Source organism: Theropithecus gelada, chromosome 7a (genome assembly GCF_003255815.1).
Source record: "Theropithecus gelada isolate Dixy chromosome 7a, Tgel_1.0, whole genome shotgun sequence".
Taxonomy (NCBI): domain Eukaryota; kingdom Metazoa; phylum Chordata; class Mammalia; order Primates; family Cercopithecidae; genus Theropithecus; species Theropithecus gelada.
The window spans coordinates 18,940,607-18,957,478 of NC_037674.1; the positions used below are offsets into that span (position 1 = coordinate 18,940,607).

General features: G+C 42.7%; 1 protein-coding gene across 2 annotated transcripts in view; it reads right to left on the reverse strand.

The window, feature by feature from the left end:
- PPIP5K1 (diphosphoinositol pentakisphosphate kinase 1) overlaps positions 1 to 16,872 on the reverse strand; it is a 53,820-nt gene that overhangs the window by 3,288 nt on the left and 33,660 nt on the right. For both annotated transcript variants that reach the window (XM_025390657.1, XM_025390656.1), the window contains one exon: positions 2,569 to 2,682. In XM_025390657.1, the coding sequence (XP_025246442.1) occupies positions 2,569 to 2,682 (114 nt within the window). The remainder of the gene's footprint in view (positions 1 to 2,568; positions 2,683 to 16,872) is intronic.

Sequence of the window (16,872 nt, forward strand, 5' to 3'; positions counted from 1 at the left end):
TCCTGACAGTAGTGTAATAAAGACCTCAGAGTCTTCAATTACACTGTGGGATGATTCCTACTCCATCCGCTACTGCTTCATTGACCTCTAGTATGGGACTAACCTACTTCTCCCTTGGTAAAAATCATTTTTATTGATAATATTATAACGATATATTAAAGCACTATGGTATCAATAATGACAGATTCTGGGAAAAGGGGACATCGGAACATATTGCCATTGAAGGAAACCTCGAAAAGTTGGTAAACCTGAGCCTACAAAGGCTCAATCCATCATTGAGTTGAAGGTATGCTAGTTATCTCACTTCTGTAAAGAATCAAAGGAGGGGCCGGGGGCAGTGGCTCACGCCTGTAATCCCAGCACTTTGAGAGGCCGAGGCAGGCAGATCACAAGGTCAGGAGTTCGAGACCAGCCTGACCAATATAGTAAAACTCTGTCTCTACTAAAACTACAAAAAAAAAAAAAAAAAAAAATTAGCTGGGCGTGGTGGCACATGCCTGTAATCCCAGCTACTCAGGAGGCTGAGGCAGGAGGATCACTTGAACCCGGGAGGCAGAGGTTGTAGTGAGCTGAGATCACACCATTGCATTCCAGCCTGGATGACAGAGCAAGACTCCACCTCAAAAAAAAATAATAATAATAATCAAAGGAGGCATGCTTCAAGCAGAATAAGAGGCCAGGTGCGGTGGCTCACGCCTGTAATCCCAGCACTTTGAGCCGGTGGATCACTTGAGATCAGGACTTCGAGATCATCCTGACCAACATGGCGAAACCCCGTCACTACTAAAAATATAAAAATTAACCAGGTGTGGTGTCATGTGCCTATAATCCCAGTTACTCGGGAGGCTGAGGCAAGAGAATCACTTGAGCCCGGGATGTGGAGGTTGCTGTGAGTCGAGATCACGCCACTGTACTCCAGCCTGGACCAAGACTCCGTCTCAAAAAAAAAAAAAAAAAGAGAAGATGATGGTTTTGAACCAACAAGCCTTTAAGAGATGTGGAGCCTATTTCTGGTGCAGATATACAGACCCGAAAGAAGATGTTTACCAGTGAGGCTACACACCTGATACTGAGTCAAAAATCTGATACTAGATGGAAAAAAAGAAAAAGAAAAGATGTAAGCTGAGCTTTACCCAAGTAAAGAAGTAGCCTTAATATCCTGCTAGTGGTCTGATTCAGGCAAATCAAAAAGGTCAAACAGAAACAGAAGAGGGAGAAGCGTAAGATTTCCAGGGGCACAGAACTCATAAACCCTCCAGGAAACAGGTAAAAAGAGCAATGGCAAGGTGAGTGTAGGATAATCTGAAATTCAGGGGAGGAATTCTTGGTGTCAGAGAGGAAAGTTTCTTCTTCAAACAGGGTGCCAGAAAAAGGGCAAAATTCTACAACTGTTAGGTCCAATGCTGAATGAAGTAAGAATCTTTACTTTGGTCCTATCCAAGTAAAATAATGAAAGGCATGTTTGATTTCAGTTATTCCCCAGAGGCAGGATGATACTTCACCAGTGCCTCTGGCCCACATCCCCACCTCCAATTACCACCAGTAGCGCCTCCTCTCTATGGTCACTCTAACAATTCTGTGTGGCTCCACTGTTCACATTGTTACCAAAAACAACTAGTGATAGATTATAGATAATAAACAAGAGATGGGAAAAAGCAGCACCTCAACTTAAACTAAAAACTGAAAACAGACAACAGAGAGAAGGGTCATGTAAAAATAAGTAGCAGATTCTAGTCTCTCCTGCTCCCAGCTTTTTCTGTTTGTTTGTTTGTTTGTTGTTTTTGAAACAGAGTCTCATTCTGTCCCCCAGGCTGGAGTGCAGTGGCACCATCTCGGCTCACTGCAAGCTCTGCCTCCCGGGTTCACGCCATTCTCCTGCCTCAGCCTCCTGAGTAGCTGGGACTACAGGTGCCCACCACCATGCCCGGCTAATTTTTTGTATTTTTAGTAGAGATGGGGTTTCACCGTGTTAGCCAGGATGGTCTTGATCTCCTGACCTCGTGATCCACCTGCCTTGGCCTCCCAAAGTACTGGGATTACAGGCGTGAGCCACTGGGCCCGGCCTCCTGCTCCCAGCTTTTCTAAATATCTAAGTTGTCTGCTAGTCATCTTTACCAGAGAAAGCTGTAGAGATCAAATAGGGATCAAAGGAGAATGAAGTCTCCATTCTTTCTTCCCCAAAGGGCCCTTTGAGTAATCCCAGCTACTCAGGAGGCTGAGGCAGGAGACTCACTTGAACCCGGGAAGCAGAGGTTGCGGAGAGCCAAGATCGTGCCTGGGCAACAAGAGCGAAATTCCATCTCTCAAAAAAAAAAAAAAAAAATTATTCCTAATACTGCAGAAAAGCTTCCCTCCAATGAAATAGAAGGAACATGGAGAACAGAGGTAAAGAGAGAATAAACAGATTCTCCTTTCTTCTTAGAAATGGCAGATGAGACTGCTTCCCAGAATGGATACTCCTGGTCGTTCAACCCTCACCTTCTTTTACCTCATGCAACAGGCCCCTCATTCACCAATCACTCCATTCTTCTTGACTTTTGTCTAGGCAGTTCCAAAGGGATTACTTACACCAAGGGGGCTTCTCAGAGCGCTGCTGGAGTTGCAGGGGAGGTGAATGAAGAGTACGTGGTGGAGAAAATGGGTTATCTGAGGCCTGGCTGCTGTGCATGGAATCAAAGAGGGCTGGAAAGGAGGTAGGGTGAAGGGAGAGGGAAGAAAAAAAGACATTTGAGGAAGAATCCAGGAGCCATAGGTTCTTAACATAAGTCAAAGCCAACTTACCCTTCCTTGGCTGAGAAATAGCATTTCCTGGGGACCCTTCAACCAAACCATTTTCAATTTTTTAAACTTTATATTATGAACATTTCAAACATATATTTTTAAAAAGTAGTTGAAAGACTGGTGCAGCCAATGCCCATACACCCGTCTCCTAGATTTAACACATTGACATTTTTGCCATACTTGTTTCATCTATTTCTGCATGCTAAAGTGTTTTAAAATAAATGATAGACATTATGAAACATGTCACCTCTAAATACTTCAAAATGCATCTCTAAAATATAAGAAATGGCTGGATGCAGTGGCTCATGCCTGTAATCCCAGCACTTTAGGAGGCTGAGGCAGGTGGATCACTTGAGGCCAGGAGTTCGAGACCAGCCTGGCCAACATGGCAAAACCCCATCTCTACTAAAAATACAAAAATGAGCCGGCATGGTGGCACATGCCTGTAATCCCAGCTATTCGGGAGGCTGAGGCTTAAGAATGGCTTGAACCTGGGAGGCAGAGGTTGCAGTGAGCTGAGATCTCACCACTGCACTCCAGCCTGGGGCACAGAATGAAACTCTGTCTCAAGAATAATAATAATAATAAAATATAAGAATTTTTTCCAGCTGGGTGTGGTGGCTCATGCCTGTAAACCAGCACTTTGGGAGGCCAAGGTGGATGGATCACTTGAAGCCAGGAGTTCAAGACCAGTCTGGTCAACATGGAGAAACCATGTTTAGGTCTCTACTAAAAATATAAAAATTAAGGCCAGGCGCAGTGGCTCACACCTGTAATCCCAGCACTTTAGGCAGCCGAGGCAGGCAGATCACGAGGTCAGGAGTTCAAAGACCAGCCTGACCAACATGGTGAAACCCTGTCTCTACTAAAAATAAAAAATTAGCTGGGTGTAGTGGTGCATGCCTGTAATCCCAGCTATTTAGGAGGCTGAGGCAGGAGAATCGCTTGAACCCGGGAAGCAGAGATTGCAGTGAGCCAAGATCACATCATTGCACTCCAGCCTAGGCGATAGAGCAAGACTCTGTCTCAAAAAAAAAAAAAAGAAAAAGAAAAAAAATTAGCTGGGTGTGGTGGTACATGACTGTAACCCCAGCTACTTGGGAGGCTGAGGCATGAGGATCACTTGAACCCAGGAGGCAGAAGTTGTACAGTGAGCAGAGATTGTGCCACTGCACTCCACCAAGGGCAACACAGAGAGACTCTATCTCAAAAAAAAAAAAACAAAAAAAAACAAGGAAAGATATACATAAAGAATTTTTTCCAACATAGCCAAACACCATTAACAAGCTAAACAAAATTAAAAATTATTCCCTAGTATTATTCAATATCCAGTCCATATTCAAAATTTCCCAATTATTCCCCCAAATGTCATTTATAAAAGCATCCAAACATGAACCATGCACTGCATCTTATGTCTTTGAAGCCTCTTTTAATCTAGAATAGTGCAGCCTCTCCTTTTTTTCTTTTTTTTTTTCTTTTTTTTATTATTATTATTATTTTTTGAGACGGAGTCTCGCTCTGTCGCCCAGGCTGGAGTGCAGTGGCCGGATCTCAGCTCACTGCAAGCTCCGCCTCCCGGGTTCACGCCATTCTCCTGCCTCAGCCTCCCAAGTAGCTGAGACTACAGGCGCCCGCCACCTCGCCCGGCTAGCTTTTTGTATTTTTTAGTAGAGACGGGGTTTCACCCTGTTAGCCAGGATGGTCTCAATCTCCTGACCTCGTGATCTGCCCGTCTCGGCCTCCCAAAGTGCTGGGATTACAGGCTTGAGCCACCGCGCCCGGCCTCCTTTTTTTCATAGTAACTTTTTTGAGACAGGGTCTCACTGTCACCCAGGCTGGAGTGCAGTGGCGTGATCTCGGCTCACTGCAAGCTCCGCATCCCGGGTTCATGCCATTCTCCTGTCTCAGCCTCCTGAGTAGCTCAGACTACAGGCGCCCGCCACCACGCCTGGTTATTTTTTTTGTATTTTTAGTAGAGACAGGGTTTCACCGTGTTAGCCAGGATGGTCTCGATCTCCTGACCTTGTGATCTGCACTGCGCCTGGCCAGCTCACTGCAGTCTTTACCTCTTGGCTCAAGCGATCATCACACCGCAGCCCCTTGAGTAGCTGGGACTCAGGCACATACCACCACTCCTGGCTAATTTTTTGTATTTTAGTAGAGATGAGATGGGTTTTACCATGTTGCCTAGGCTTATCTTGAACTCCTGGGCTCAAGCAATCTGCCCGCCTCAGCCTTCCAAAGTGTTAGGATTACAGGTGTGAGCCACCATCCCCAGCCCATAGTAACTTTTTGAAAAGAAGGCCAGGCATGGTGGCTCATGCCTATAATCCCAGCACTTTGGGAGGCCGAGGTGGGTAGATTGCTTGAGGTCAGGAATTTGAGACCAGCCTGGCCAATATGGAGAAACCCCATTTATATTAAAAATACAAAAATTAGCTGGGCGTGGTGGTGGGCACCTGTAATCCCAGCTACTCGGGAGGCTGACGCAGGAGAATCACTTGAACGTTGAACCTAGGAGGTGGAGGTTGCAGTGAGCCAAGATCATGCCACTGCACTCCAGCCTGGGCAACAAAGCAAGACTCCATCTCAAAAAAAAAAGAGAGAGAAAAGAGAAAAGAAGAAAGAACAGGCCAGTTGTCTTTGCAGAAGGTCATGTCCCACATTCTGGACTTGTCTGATTGTTTCCACATAAAATCATTTAACTTATTTCACTATCCCTTGTATTTCCTATTAACTGGAAATTAGATCTAACTTAGCTGATTTATTTTAAATAATTTTGTTAAGAATACTTTAAGAGGTGATCCCATGTACTGTATATTGCATCACAGTGGAGGCATATTGTCTCATTGTTCCATTATAAGTAAGGCTAAGTTTACTAACTAGGTTAAGGTGGCACCAACAAGATCTCACTGTGAAGTTTTCCCCTTCTGATCAGGAGTGATCCTTTGAGGAATGTCTAGTTCTCCACCATCAACTGGCATATTTTCCGTAAAGAACTTTCCTTCTGCAAATGGGACTATTTGATTATACTGAACTACAGTTCTCACTGAAAAGGCAGAATATTTATTTCCCTTTAATTGGTTTTCAGAGTAGAGAGTGTGAAAAATATTCTCCAATAGTGACGGATGAGTATTAATTTGTTTTATTTATTTAATTTTTTTTGGGGAGACAGAGTCTTCCTCTGTCACCCATGCTAGAGTGCAGTGGTACAATCACAGCTCACTGCAGCCTCAAACTCCCAGGTTCAAGTGATCCTCCAACCTCAGCTTCCTGTAGCTGGGACTACAGGTGCATAGCACAATGCCTAGCTCATCTTTGTATTTTTGTAGAGATGGGGTTTCACCATGTTGCCCAGGCTGGTCTTGAACTCCTGAACTCACTTAAGTGATTCCCCTGCCTCGGCCTCCCAAAGTGCTAGGATTACAGGTGCGTGTGCCACCTCACCCAGCACCCAGCTCTTGTTTTCATTCATTATGAGCTTGTGGATTTTTATTATATATATTCAGTGTGTGTGTGTGTGTTTCTTTTTTCTTAGAGACAGGGTCTTACTCTATCACTCAGGCTAGAATGCAGTGATGCAAGCATAGTTCACTGCAGCCTCAAACTCCTGGGCTCAAGCAATCCTCCAACATCAGTCTACTGAGTAGCTAGGACTATAGGTGTGTGCCACCATGCCTGGCTACTTTTCTTAATTTTCTTGGAGATAAGATCTAGCTATGTTGCCCAGGCTGGTCTCAAACTCCTAGGCTCAAGCGATACTCCCACTTCAGCCTCCTGAGTAGCTACATTCAGCATACTTTAATCAACTATAGTAATTATTCTCTCAAATGCTCAAATTGTCCCAATTTTGGTCACTGGGAGCCTCTTTGGGGTTGACTGCTTCCTTACTTTCCTTTACAACATGCTGCAAGATCATCCTGGGCTTTCTTTGCCCTCAACCATGCATTCTAAACAAAACTGGTTTTTGGTGGGGGTAAAAAAATCTTAGCTATTCCAATGGTTTATGGTCCACCAAATGGTCACAATACATAAACAGATATATGATATATCTGTGGTGTTAAATTTTCATGTGGTAGGAGGTAACCAGGGAAAAAAATTCTAAAAAAAACTCCTGGGATGGAGAGTAATTTTTAAAAAGTTTTAAAAAACCCTGCTCTAGACCAAAAATCAAGTTATTTCCCCATGGAATCCTGGTTACTTTTAGTGGAGAATGGTACATAGAGACCAAAATCTAGTTGCTAAAGGAGCTCATGTTACATTTGCCAATGCATAGTACTAGAAAAAGCACTTAAAAACCAGAAATCATATTGATATTTCCAATTCATATTTATCATTACAGTATTTTTAAATCTTTTGAATTTATACTTCTGTCTAATTTATCTTACTTTGAAAATCCTGGTTCCTAACAACAGGAACATAATTCCTTATTTGCATTACTCTATAATGTATATATATATAATATACGTATTCATACACTATATACATAGTATCAATATCACTGTAGTATCAATGTCACTATTAACAATTAAACTACTGAATAAGGATTACAATTATAGTTCTTTTTGTCCCACCAAAGAACTGATAAAATATTCTAAAGTTATCTGAAAAATTATTTTACCTGTGTGGTTATGTTACTATTTTGATATACAGTTAGGGTCATTTCTTTCTCTTTTTTTTTGCAATTTTAGGTTTTGCTTCTTTTCTTTTTTGATTTAACTTTGTATTTCAAAAAACATTTACAGGCTCACAAGTCAAAGCTATATAAAAAGGCATATTCAGAGAAACTGTTTCCTTCATGCCCTTTAGCCCCATTCCCTGTTGTTAACTCTAGAGGTAATAAATTTTGTTTCTGGTTTATACTTTTAGCAAGTTTTTAAAATTTATTTTTATCTTTATTTTCATTTTTTTGTTTTTGAGACAGAGTCTTGCTCTGTCACCCAGGCTGGAGTGCAGTGGCGCCATCTTGGCTCACTGCCTCAGCTTCCTGAGTAGCTGGGACTACAGGTGCCCGCCACCACGCTAGGCTAATTTTTTGTATTTTTAGTAGAGACGGTGTTTCACTGTGTTAGCCAGGATGGTCTCGATCTCCTGACCTTGTGATCTGCCTGCCTCGGCCTCCCACAGTGCTGGGATTACAGGTATGAGCTACCATGCCTGGCCTCTAGCAAGTATTTTTTTGTAAATACATATGTATTTTTTCTTTATTTCCCCTCTCTACTTACAATATAGGTAACATACTATTAACAGTCTTCTACATCTTGTTTTTTTCACTTAATAATATATCCTGGTGATTACTTCATATCAAATCATATAGAGCTTCCTCATTAGTTTTAACAGATGCATAGTATTCAATTGAGTGGACATACCACAGTTTTTCAACCACTCTTGCACTAAAGAATTTCTGAGTCATTTCCAATATTTTGCCACTTTAAATAATGTCACAATGAATAACTGTATATAAATGTTATTTCAGGCTGGGAGCAGTGGCCTACATCTATAATCCCAGCACTCTGGGAGGCTTAGGTGGGAGAGTCATTGAGGCCAGGAGTTCAAGACCAGCCTGGGCAATAAAGTGAGACTCTGTCTCTACAAAAATTTTTAAAAATTAGCTGGGTGGATCACGAGGTCAGGAGATCGAGACCATCCTGGCTAACACGGTGAAACCCCGTCTCTACTAAAAAAAATACAAAAAACTAGCTGGGCGAGGTGGCAGGCGCCTGTAGTCCCAGCTACTCGGGAGGCTGAGGCAGGAGAATGGCGTAAACCCGGGAGGCGGAGCTTGCAGTGAGCTGAGATCCGGCCACTGTGTTCCAGCCTGGGTGACAGAGCGAAAAAAAAAAAAAAAATTAGCTGGGTGTGGTGGCACATGTCTGTAGTTCCAGCTATTTGGGAGGCTGAGGCAGGAGGATTGCTTGAACACAGGATTTCCAGGCTTCAGTGATCATGCCACTGTTCTCCAGGCATGATCATACCACTGTAATCCAGCCTAGGTGACAGAGCAAGACCCTGTCTCTAAAAAAATACATAAATAAATAAATGTTATTTCAACGTTGCATAGAAATGGCTTCAGAATAGATTCTTAAAAGTGGATTATTGGGGCCAGGCACGGTGGCTCACGCCTGTAATCCCAGCATTTTGGGAGGCCGAGGCAGGCAGATCACGAGGTCAGGAGATCAAGACCATCCTGGTTAACACGGTGAAACCCTGTCTGTACTAAAAATACAAAAAATTAGCCTAGTGTGGTGGCGGGCACCTGTAGTCCCAGCTACTCATGAGGCTGAGGCAGGAGAATGGCATGAACCCAGGAGGTGGAGCTTGCAGTGAGCCAAGATGGTGCCACTGCACTCCAGCCTGGGTGACAGAGCAAGACTCTGTCTCGAAAAAGAAAAAGTGGATTATTGGATCAGAGGTTAACTATAATTCTGTGAGATACTACAAAATTTACCTCCATAGAGACTGTACCCTTGTTGCACACCCATCAACAATGAGGCCGGGCGCGGTGGCTCCAGCCTGTAATCCCAGCACTTTGGGAGGCCGAGATGGGCGGATCACGAGGTCAGGAGATCGAGACCATCCTGGCTAACCCCGTGAAACCCCGTCTCTACTAAAAAATACAAAAAACTAGCCAGGCGAGGTGGCGGGCGCCTGTAGTCCCAGCTACTCGGGAGGCTGAGGCAGGAGAATGGCGTAAACCCGGGAGGCGGAGCTTGCAGTGAGCTGAGATCCGGCCACTGCACTCCAGCCTGGGCGACAGAGCGAGGCTCTGTCTCAAAAAAAAAAAAAAACAATGTACAGGATTTCTAGTTTCACCAGACTTGCCAAGAGAGTGTATTATCAAACTTTTGGATTTTTTCCAATCTAACAGGTGAGAAATAATATCTCAGTGTAGTTTTAATTTGCATACCTCTTATAGAAGGTTAAGCATAATTTCGTATGTACAATGGCTATCTGCATTTCTTTCTCTGTACACTTTTTTTTTTTTTTTAATTGAGTGATGGGGTTGTTCAGGCTGGAATGTAGTAGCACAATTATAGCTCACTCCATCCTCGAACTCCTGGGCTCCAGTGATCCTTCTGCCTCGGCCTTCCAAAGTGCTGCTGTTATAGGCATGAGTCACCACATTTGGCCTAATTTATCAATCTTTTTTATTGATTCACAAATTTGACTTTGAGTCAGAGTTAGGCTTTCCTTACTTTCAGATGATAAAGGAATTTACCACTAACACCCTGCTTACTTTTAGCACTTGCATGGTTTAATTTTTTTTTATTGAGGTGAAATCCACATAACATAAAAGTTAACCATCTTTTTTTTTTTTTTTGAGACGGAGTCTTGCTGTGTCTCCCAGGCTGGAGTACAGTGGCCGGATCTCGGCTCACTGCAAGCTCCGCCTCCCGGGTTCACGCCATTCTCCCGCCTCAGCCTCCCAAGTAGCTGAGACTACAGGCGCCCGCCACCACGCCTGGCTAGTTTTTTGTATTTTTAGTAGAGACGGGGTTTCACCTTGTTAGCCAGGATGGTCTCGATCTCCTGACCTCGTGATCCACCCGCCTCGGCCTCCCAAAGTGCTGGGATTACAGGCTTGAGCCACCGCGCCCGGCCCAAAGTTAACCATCTTAAAGTGTATAATTCTGTGGCATTTAGTACATCCACAGTGTTGTGCAACCACCACCTCTATCTAGTTCCAAAACATTTTCGTCACCCCAAAAGAAACCCCATATCCATTAAGAAGTCAATCCCGGCTGCTCTGCCTATGGAGTAGCCATTCTTTTATTCCTTTACTTTCTTAATAAACTTGCTTTCACTTTATGGGGGAAAAAAAAAAAAGTCAATCCCCATTCCATCCTACTCCCAAACCCTGGAAACCACCAATCTGCTTTCCGTCTCTATGGATTTACTTATTCTGGATATTTCATATAAATGAAATCATACAATATGTGACTTTTTGTGTTTGGTTTCCTTCATTTGGCATAATATTTTTAAGGTTCATCCACATTTTAATACATATCAGTACTTTATTCCCTTTTATAGCTCAGTAATATTCCATTGTGTGTACATATTATATTTTATCTATTCATTGACATTTCAGTTGTTTCATTTCAGTTGTTTCTGCCTTTTGACTTTTTGAGAAAGGGTCTTGCTCTGTCATCAAGGCTGAAGTGCAGTGGTGTGATCATAGCTCACTGTAACCTTGAATTCCTGGGTTCAGGTGATCCTCCTGCCTCAGCCTCCAGAGTAGCTAAGACTACAGGTGCACACCACCGTGCCTGGCTAATTTTTTTATTTCCTATTTTGTAGAGATATGTTGTCCAGGTTGGTCTCAAGCAATCCTCCTTCCTTGGCCTAACAAAGAGCTGGGATTACAGGTGTGAGCCATCACCCTCAGCCTTGATTATTGTAAATAGTGTTGCCATGAACATCTGTGTGTATTTGTTTGCGTACCTGTTTTCAGTTTTGTTTTGTTTTGTTTTGTTTTGTTTTGTTTTTGAGATAGGATCTCATTCCGACACCCAGGCTGGAGTGCAGTGGCATGAACTTGGCTCATTACAGTCTCAACCTCTGGGGCTCAGGTGATTCTCCCACCTCAGTCTCCTGAGTAGCTGGGACTACAGGTGTGCACCACTATGCCCGGGTAATTTTCTGTATTTTTTTGTGGAGACAAGGTTTTACCATGTTGCCCAAGCTGTTCTTGAACTCCTGGGTTCAAGTGATCTGCCCACCTTGGCCTCCCAAAGAGCTGGGATTGCAGGTGTGAGCCACCATGCCCAGCTCTGTTTTTTATTCTTTTGGGTATATATCTAGAAGTAGAAGTGCTGCGTCATGTGGTAATTCTATATTTAATTTTTTTTATTTTTATTTTTTTTGAGACAGACTCTAGCTGTTGTCACCCAGGCTGGAGTGCAATGGCACAATCTCAGCTCACTGCAACTTCCGTTTCCCGGGTTCCAGCAATTCTCTTGCCTCAGCCTCCCGAGTAGCTGAGATTACATGTGCCTGCCACCACGGCCGGCTAATTTTTGTATTTTTAGTAGACACAGGGTTTCACCATGTTGGCCAGGCTGGTCTCGAACTCCTGACCTCAAGTGATCCAACCACCTTGGTTTCCCAAAGTGCTGGGATTACAGGCGTGAGCCAGCCACTGTGCCTGGCCTATGTTTAATTTTTTGAGGAACAAACTGTTTCCACAGTAGCTGTACTATTTTATACTTCCATTAGTACTGTATGAGAGTTCCAGTTTGTCCACATTCTAACACTTTCTCTCTCTTTTTTTTTTAATGGCTATCATGGTGGGTGTGAAGTGGTATCTCACTATGGTTTAGATTTGTATATCCCTAAACTAATGAGAGTTAGCATCTTTTCATGTGCTTCTCAGCTACTTACATGTCTTCTTTGGAGAATGTCAATTCAAGTCCTTTGCTCCTTTTTAAACTGTGTTGTCTTTTTGCTGTTATCTTCTGTACTCATCAGATATATCATTTGTAAATACTTTCCCTCTTTCTGTAGTTGTTATTTCACTTTTTGATAATATCCTTTGATGCACAAATATTTTTAGTTTTGGCGAAGTCTAATTATTTTTTCTTTTGTTGTGTATGCTTTTGTTCTACAAATCCATTTCCAAATTTAAGGTCATTAAGATTTACTCTATGATTTCTTCTAAGAGATTGATAGTTTTAACTCTTATATTTAGGTCATTGATCCATTTTGAGTTAATATTTTCATATGGTATGAGGTAGGGGTGAATGAGTTCTTTTGCAATGTGAATAGCCAGTGGTTTCAGTACCACTTATTGAAGAGACTATTCTTTCTCCATTGAATAGTTTTGACATCCTTGTTGAAAATCAACTGGCCATAGATGTTTAATTCTGGATTCTTGATTCTGTTCTACTGGTCTATATGTTTATACTTATGGCAATACCACAGTTTTGATTACTCTAACTTTGCAATACATTTGGAAATTAGGAAGTTTGAGTCCCCCAGTTTTGTTTTGCTTTTTCAAGATTCTTTTGGCTATTCAGGCCCTCTTACAGTTCCCTATGAATTAGAGGGGTCAGCTTTTCCATTTCTGAAGAAAGGCCATTAAAATTCTGATAGGGATTGCATTAAATCCATAGATCACTTTGGGGAATATTGCCGTCTTAACAATATCATGTCTTCAACATGAACATGAAATGCCTTTCTATTTATATAGGTCCTCTTTAATTTTTTTCTTCTTTTTTGAGACAGGGTCTCACCTTGTCACCCAGGCTAGAGTGCTGGTAGCTAGGCTACAAGCACGCATCACCACATCCAGCTAATTTGTTTTTTTCAAGACAGAGTCTTGCTCTGTCACCCGGGCTGGAGTGTAGTGGTGTGATCTCGGCTCATTGCAACCTCCGCCTCCCGAGTTCAAGCAATTCTCTTGCCTCAGCCTCCTGAGTAGCTGGGATTACAGGCACCTGCCACTGTGCCTGGCTATTTTATTATTATTATTATTATTATTATTATTATTATTATTATTATTTAGTAGAGACAGGGTTTTACCATGTTGGCCAGGCTGGTCTCGAACTCCTGACCTTGTGAGCTGCCTGCCTCAGCTTCCCAAAGTGTTGGGATTACAGGCGTGAGCCACCACGCCGGCCCAGCGTTTTTTTGTTGTTGTTCTTTTTTTTAAATTTTTTGTAGAGACAGGGTTTCTCCATGCTGATCAGGCTGGTCTTGAACTCGTGAGCTTAAGCAGCTTAAGCAGTCAGCCTCCCAAAGTGTTGGGATGACAGGTGTGAGCCACTGCATCCGGCGCCGGCATTGTTTTATTTTTATTTTTATTTTATTTTATTTTTTTTTTGAGACGGAGTCTCGCTCTGTCGCCCAGGCTGGAGTGCAGTGGCCGAATCTCAGCTCACTGCAAGCTCCACCTCCCGGGTTTAAGCCATTCTCCTGCCTCAGCCTCCCGAGTAGCTGGGACTATAGGCGCCTGCCACCTCGCCCGGCTATTTTTTTGTATTTTTTAGTAGAGACGGGGTTTCATCGTGTTAGCCAGGATGGTCTCGATCTCCTGACCTCGTGATCCTCCCGTCTCGGCCTCCCAAAGTGCTGGGATTACAGGCTTGAGCCACCGCGCCCGGCCCTCAGCCTCCCAAAGTGCTGGAATTACAGGCATGAACCACCGCACCTGGCCTTCCTTAATTTCTTTCAGCAATGTTTTGTAGTTTTTGGTGTACAAATCTTTTAACTTCTTGGTTAAATTTGTTCCCAAGCATTTTATTCTTCTGAATGCTACGGAAAATAGAACTGTTTTTATGATTTCCTTTTTCAGTTGTTCATTGCTGGTGTATATAAACACAATCAGGCCAGACACCGTGGCTCATGCCTATAATCCCAGCACTTTGGGAGGCCGAGGTGACAGGATCACTTGAAGCCAGGAGTTCGAGAACAGCCTAGTCAATATGGCAATACCCTGTCTCTACAAAAAATTAGTCAGTTGTGGTGGCACATGCCTGTGGTCCTACCTACTTCGGAGGCTCAGGTGGGAGGATCACTTGAGCCTGGGAGGCAGAAGTTTCAGTGAGCTGAGATCATGCCAGTGCACTCCAGCCTGGGCAACACAGCAAGACCCTGTCTTAAAAAAATCTTTACACAAATTTTTTAAAAATTAATTTTAAAAGCCTGGGCAGTGGCTTATGCCTATAACCCCAGAACTTTGGGAGGCTGAGGTAGGAGGATCACCTGAGCCCAGGAATTCAAGACCAGCCTGGGCAACATGGCAAAACCCCATCTCTACAAAAAGTACAAAAATTAGCTGGATGTGGTGGTATATGCCTATAGTCCCAGCTACTTGGGAGGATAAGGTGGAAGGATTGTTGCAGCACAGGAGGTCAAGGCTGCAGTGAGCCATGATGGCACAACTGCACTCAAGCCTGGGTGACAGAATAAGACCCTATCTCAGCAAAAAATTATTTTATAGAAATGAGGTCTTGCTATGTTGACCACACTGGTCTTGAACTCCTGGCCTCAAGTCATCTCCCGCCTCAGCCTCTCAAAGTGCCAGGATTATAGGTACAAGCCACTGAGCCTGGCCCACAAGGTTTTTGTGAGTTGATCTTTCTTTTTTCTTTTTTTTCTTTTTTCTTTTTTTTTGAGACAGGGTCTTGCTCTGTAACCCAGGCTAAAGTACAGTGATGTGATCACCAGTCACTGCAATCTTGACCTCCTATACTCAAGCTATCATCCTCCCTCAGCCTCCCAATTAGCTGGGACTACAGGTGCGTGCCAACATGCCTGGCTACTTTTTAAATTTTTTTTTTGTAGAGACAGTATCTCCCTATGTTGTCCAGGCTTGTCTCAAACTCCAGGGCTCAAGTGATCCTGCCATCTCAGCTTCCCAAAATGCTGAGATTACAGGCATGAGCCACTGCGCCCAGTCTGAGTTCATCTTGTACCCTGCAACTCTGCTAAATTTGTTCATTAGTTTTAATAGCCGTTTCTTTTTTATTTTTATTTATTTTTTTTGAGACTTCTTTGTGATTTTATATATGGGACCATGTCCTCTGTGAACAGAGATACTTTTAATTCTTCCTTTTCGATATTTTTTTTTTTTTCTTGCCTAAAACTCCTGGTACGATATTGAATAGCAGTGGTTGAAGCTGGCATCTTTGTCTTGTTCCAAATCTTGGAGGGAAAGCCTTTAGTGTTTCACTACTGAGTATGATGTGTGCTTTGGCTTTCATAAATGCCCTTTATCATGTTCATGAAGTTCCCTTCCATTCCTAGTTTGCTGAGTGTTTTTATCATGAAAGGGTGTTGGATTTTGTCAAATGTTTTTCTGTGTCAACTTAGATGATCGTGTTTTTTTTTTCTCTTTCTAATAATGTAGCGTATTACAATGACCAGTTTTCTTGTATTGAATCACTCTCGCATTCCTGAGATAAATCTCACTAGCCTTGGTGTATAATTCTTTTATTGTGCTGTCGGATTTGGTTTGCTAGCATTTTGTTCAATACTTTTGCCTCTATAATTAAGGGATATTGGTTTCTTCTCCTACAGTGTCATTGTCTGAAATGTGGTATCTGGCCTCAAGAAAATGTTTCCTTCTCTTCAGTTTTTTTGGAAGAGCGTGAGTAGACTGGGTTACTTCTTTAAATATGTGGTAGAATTCACCAGTGAAGTCATCTGGTTTTAGACTTTTTGTTGTTTGAAGGTTTTTGTTACTAATCTTTTTTGGCTGGGCGCACTGGCTCACACCTATAACCCCAGCACTTTGGGAGGCCAAGGCAGGTGAATCACTTGAGGCCAGAAGTTCAAGACTAGCCTGGCCAACATGGTGAAACCCTGTCTCTACCAAAAATACAAAAATTAGCTGGGTGTGGTGGCGGGCGCCTGTAATCCCAGCTACTTGGAAGGCTGAGACAGGAGAATCGTTTGAATGTGGGAGGCAGAGGTTGCAGTGAGCTGAGATGATGCCACTGCACTCCACTCCAGCCTAGGCAACAGAGCAAGACTGTCTCAAAAAAAAAAAAAAAAACCCACACTAATAACACTAATAATAATAATTTAATTTTTTCCTTGTTAAAGGTATGTTCAGACTTTCTACTTTTGATTCAGTTTTTGTAGATTTGTGTGTTTCTAGGAATTCATCCATTTCAACTAGCTTATCTAATTTGTTGGCATACAATTGTTCATAGTACTCTCTTATAATCCTTTTTATGTCTTCAAAATCAATAGCAACGTCCCTGCTTTTATTCCTGATCTGAGTTATTTGCATTTTCTCTCTCTTCTTCTCAGTCTAGCTAAAGGTTTGCCAATTTTGTTAATCTTTTCAAAGAACCAACTTTTAGTTTCATTGATTCTTCTATTGTTTTTCTTTTTTCTTTATCTCCACTCTAATTTTTATTTCCTTCTTTTTTTTTTTTTTTTTTTTTTTGAGATGGTCTCTCTCTGTCACCCAGGCTGCAGTGCAATGGGTTGACATCGGCTCACTGCAACCTCCGCCTCCCAGGTTCAAGTGATTCTCCTGCCTCAGCCTCCTGAGTAGCTGGGACTATAGGCGCATGCCACCACGCCAGGCTAATTTTTTTTTTTTTGTATCTTTAGTAGACATGGAGTTTCACCATGTTG